Consider the following 4367-nt stretch of genomic DNA (forward strand, 5'->3'; position numbering starts at 1 on the left):
TTTGATTCGTTGAGAGCTGATTACCCACACTTTAATTCCTGTTATCATCCAAATGAGTACGTTGTTTTTTGGATTGATGCTTAATGCTTCTACAACCAAAAGATGTTACAATTTAATTTCTTTTTTGGTATAATTATTATTCCATCTAATTCCTTTCATCTTATTTCTTCGTGTCAATACTCATGCTGCTAAACTATCAATCGCAAATGGTTTTAGTTTTACTCTCCATTCTTGTCTGATCAGATTGATATCTCTTGGGACTTGGAAGACCCACTCAATTTCTTAACCTCTTCTTGGACTCTCGGCTACTGGAATCCTTAAGCAACTCACTCAGTTCATTTGGCTAAGAATTCGAATCTTTACTTCTTTAGTGTTCGACTTTGTCATTATGTCTGTGCCTGAGAGCGATGTAAATAAAAGTGGACTTTGTGGAGGGCCATCGGATTCATGCAAAAATCATAGATGGGCTTTCGAAGTTTCTTTCAAAAGTGGGTTTCTAGTTGGTTTTGTGGTTTTTGTTATATCATATACAGTTTTTTTTACGCACTATTTTAATCTTTGGGTGGGATCAAAGAAGAGAAGTAAGAAGATGCGAACAAGCACAACAGTGTTGACAGCGAGCAGGAAGAAGAAGGGTAAAGAAATTGATCAAGTTACCCAATTGCCAATCCTTGGCTTCGATCAAGAAAAAAACGGAGAGGTACTTTTTCTCATTACTAAAATTTTTTCTCCTACATTTTCTACTTACCATGTTTTCATTTTACTTTTCTTATAGAATAACTGAAGTTTAAATTAGAAAAATGAAGGAAACCCATACGTATTAAGTTGAAAATGTAGGAGAAAATTTAAAAAAAAAAAAAAAAAAAAACTATTAATTCATTATTCAAAAGAAAGAAATATGATAATTTAGAATATAATATATTTTTGGTTCTAAATTTCTAACACTACTTTAGAGTTTAGACCATTGTATATGGTATTAATATAATATATATAGCTAAAAGAATCTACTCACTCATTTTTTATTCAGACACTCCAAAGACGAATTTCAGGCTTCACCACTGCGTATATATATATATATATATGAACTCTATATTGAGTACGAAGAACACTAAAAATAAGAAAATAAATTTTACACCCTTATGATGTCATGCATCCCTTACTAGTGATGAGTAAAAAGATCTTGACAGATTATTTTTATCCACAGATTTTCAAGTTGGAGAGAATGGTTACCAAAATGAGCCTTACAGAACTTCACGAGGCAACTGGCAATTTTAACACAAGCAATATCATTGGATTGGGAAAGTTCGGAATGATGTACAAGGGAATGCTTCCAAATGGTCGGCCCCATGCGATTAAGAGGTTACATGATTCCCAATCTTTTGAGAGACAATTTGTCTCTGAGCTTTTGGCTCTAGGTATATTGAAACACAATAACATAGTTCCCCTATTAGGATACTGTAGAGAAAGGAAGGAAAAGCTTTTGGTGTATAGATATATATCGAATGGTAACCTTTATGATTGGCTACATGCAGCGAAACGTAGGACTAAGATCTTGGAATGGCCTTTGAGGATTAAAATTGCCATTGGAATAGCAAGAGGCCTAGCATGGCTTCACCATGATTGCAATTTCCGTGTGGTCCATCTCAACTTGAGTTCAAACTCTATCTTACTTGATCATAATTTTGAGCCTAAAATATCGAATTTTGGTGAGTCAATAATATCGAATTTTGGAGGGGAAATGTTCAAGAACCTAAGAGGCAATAGCATTTTTATAGGTAGTGATGTTTGGGAGTTGGGTTATGTAAAAAAGGATGTCTATGACTTTGGAATTTTGCTTCTGGAGCTAATTATAGGGAAGGAATCCATTGAAATTAATAATTTTGCCAACAATTCCAATGGGAGTTTGGTTGACTGGATTGCTCATCTTTTCACTAGCTCTTCTAATCTCTACAATGTGATTGATGAATCTTTGATTGGCCGAGGATTTGAAGATGAAATCTTTGAGTTACTTAGAATTGCATATACTTGTCTTAATCTCTTTCCTAGTCAAAGGCCAACAATGCTTGAACTATACCATACAATTCATATTTTTGGGGAGAGAGATCGCCTCACAAGTAACTTTGAGATATTGAGGCAGTCTAAAATTGCCACTGCAAGTACCTCTGGTGAAATCGTAGAGGTTGAAATTACATAGGCAAATTACAGCATGGCATCCTAAGTCTGAAACAGATTTGGATTTATGTTTGTTTTCTATAATAATCTTTTATTGTCCTTTACTGGTTTTTTATTTTCTATTTTGGGGTAATCTGTGACTTTAAAAAAATGAGGAAATAAAGTTATATTCTCTCTATACATTATAACTAAGACATTAGTTATGTTAAGAAAGATTGTATAATATTTTAAGATTACAACAATGAGTCCAAATTTTCTGTCTCATTCTTCCTGTTCCACTCTATCCTCCACAAATAAAAATATGCTACATGTCCATTTACTTAATAAAATGCTAAATTTATGTCTTATTATTTCAATTACCTAAAATAAATAAACATTAAAAAATCTCATCATATTCCCACAGCCCCATCCCCACCTTTGCCGGCAGCCAAGTGATATGAGTTAAGAGATAATTTTAATCTCTTCTAAAGGATAATAACGTGTCAGAGTAATTCTTTTATTACGTTCTATGTTGAATCCATTTGCTTCATCCCTAGCCTAAAACGGTCTTAACTAGTACTTTGGGTTCGAAACTGTCCAACCACGATCTCCGTGACTCACCTGCAAAGATCATCACGTAATCTCACAAACCATTAATTGCAACCATCTGCAATAACCTTGACACAAATCAGTACAACCAAACAACACAATGGGTTGCCACCGTATAGAGGCCATATATTTTTGCTCCAGTTGCCATCTTCTTCATGGGTTTGGGAGGGACAAAAGTGGAAGAGTGACGAGTTTCGTTGGAGGTTGTAGGCTTGGTGGCGGCGATTGGCTGTGACAGTAGTGGCTGCCGGCAAAGGTGGTGGTGGGGTGGTGGGAATATGATGGTTTTTTTGGGTAATTGAAATAATTAGGCATAAATAATTATAAGAAACATCTATTTGTTCAATTTTGTTGAAATATATCGTTAATAATAACACAAAATGGCAAATAATTTGATTCACAGATATATAAGTTGGAGGAAATGGTTCCAAGGATGAACTTTACAAAATTCAGTGAGGCAACTAGCAATTTCAGCACAAACAATTCCATTGAGTTGGGAAAGATCGGGAGGATGTACAAGGCAGTGCTTCCAAATGGTTCACCCTTCCAGTTAAGAGGTTATATGGTTGTCAATCATTTGAGAAGCAGTTCATTTCAGAGTTATTGGCTCTTGGTACATTGAAATACAATAACTTAGTTCCCATCTTGGGATTTTGCAGAGAAAGGAAGGAAAAACTTCTAGTGTACAAATATATATCGAATTGTAATCTTTATGATTGGCTATATGCAGGGGAGAGCATGGATAAGATCTTGGATTGGCCTTTGAGGATTAAAATTGCAATTGGGATAGCAAGAGGCTTACCATGGCTTCACCATATGTGTAATTTCAAAGTTGTCAAGCTCTATCTTACTTGATATGAATTTTGAGCCAAAGATATCAAATTTTGGAGGCACAAAAATTCCGAGTAATGGAGATAACGTTCATGAATTCAACTGACATTGATTCGAGCAATATCACTTTCGTAGACAGTGGGGTTTGGGAGTTAGGTTTTGTTAAAAGGGATGTCTCTGACTTTGGAGTTTTGCTTATTGAGCTAATTATAGGGAAGGAATCTATTCAAATCAATAATTATCCAAACAATTTGAATGAGAGTTTGGTTGATTGGATTACTCATCTTTTGACAAGTTTTTCTGATGTCTACAGTGTCGTTGATAAATCTTTGATTGGCTGAGGATTTGATGGTGAAATCTTTTAGTTCTTAGAATTGCATTTACTTGTCTAAAGCCCTTTCTAGGTTAGAGGCCAACAATGCGTGAATTGTATAATACAATAAGTATTTTTGGGAAGAGATATAGCATCACAAATGACTCTAAGATATTGAGTCAATATGAAATTGCTATTGCAAATACGTTATATGAAATTGCTGAGGTAGAAATTACGTGATCAATTGAAGCATGGCATACAAGTGTAGAATTAAGTAGGGAAAAATTTGTATATAGATTTATTTTTGGATTATGTTTGCTTGTTATAATATATATTGTAGACACTCAATTTTGCACCCATAATTTAATCAAAGAAGATGGATAGAATGACCATTCATATACCCAAAATTCATGATTGCATTACATGCATTAGTTCATTCATTGCATATCATAAAAATGATCAT

The 4367-nt window shown here is 34.2% G+C and overlaps 1 protein-coding gene across 1 annotated transcript; it reads left to right on the forward strand.

The window, feature by feature from the left end:
* On the forward strand, window positions 1-2293 carry LOC126701447 (probably inactive leucine-rich repeat receptor-like protein kinase At5g48380). Its single transcript, XM_050399555.1, has 2 exons — window positions 1-700; window positions 1205-2293. Exons 1-2 carry the CDS (start codon window positions 389-391, stop codon window positions 2192-2194), a joined length of 1302 nt encoding a protein of 433 aa, XP_050255512.1. The 5' UTR covers window positions 1-388; the 3' UTR covers window positions 2195-2293.
* Window positions 2294-4367: the final 2074 nt, after the last annotated feature.

The sequence above is a fragment of the Quercus robur genome, chromosome 10 (assembly GCF_932294415.1).
Source record: "Quercus robur chromosome 10, dhQueRobu3.1, whole genome shotgun sequence".
Taxonomy (NCBI): Eukaryota; Viridiplantae; Streptophyta; class Magnoliopsida; order Fagales; family Fagaceae; genus Quercus; species Quercus robur.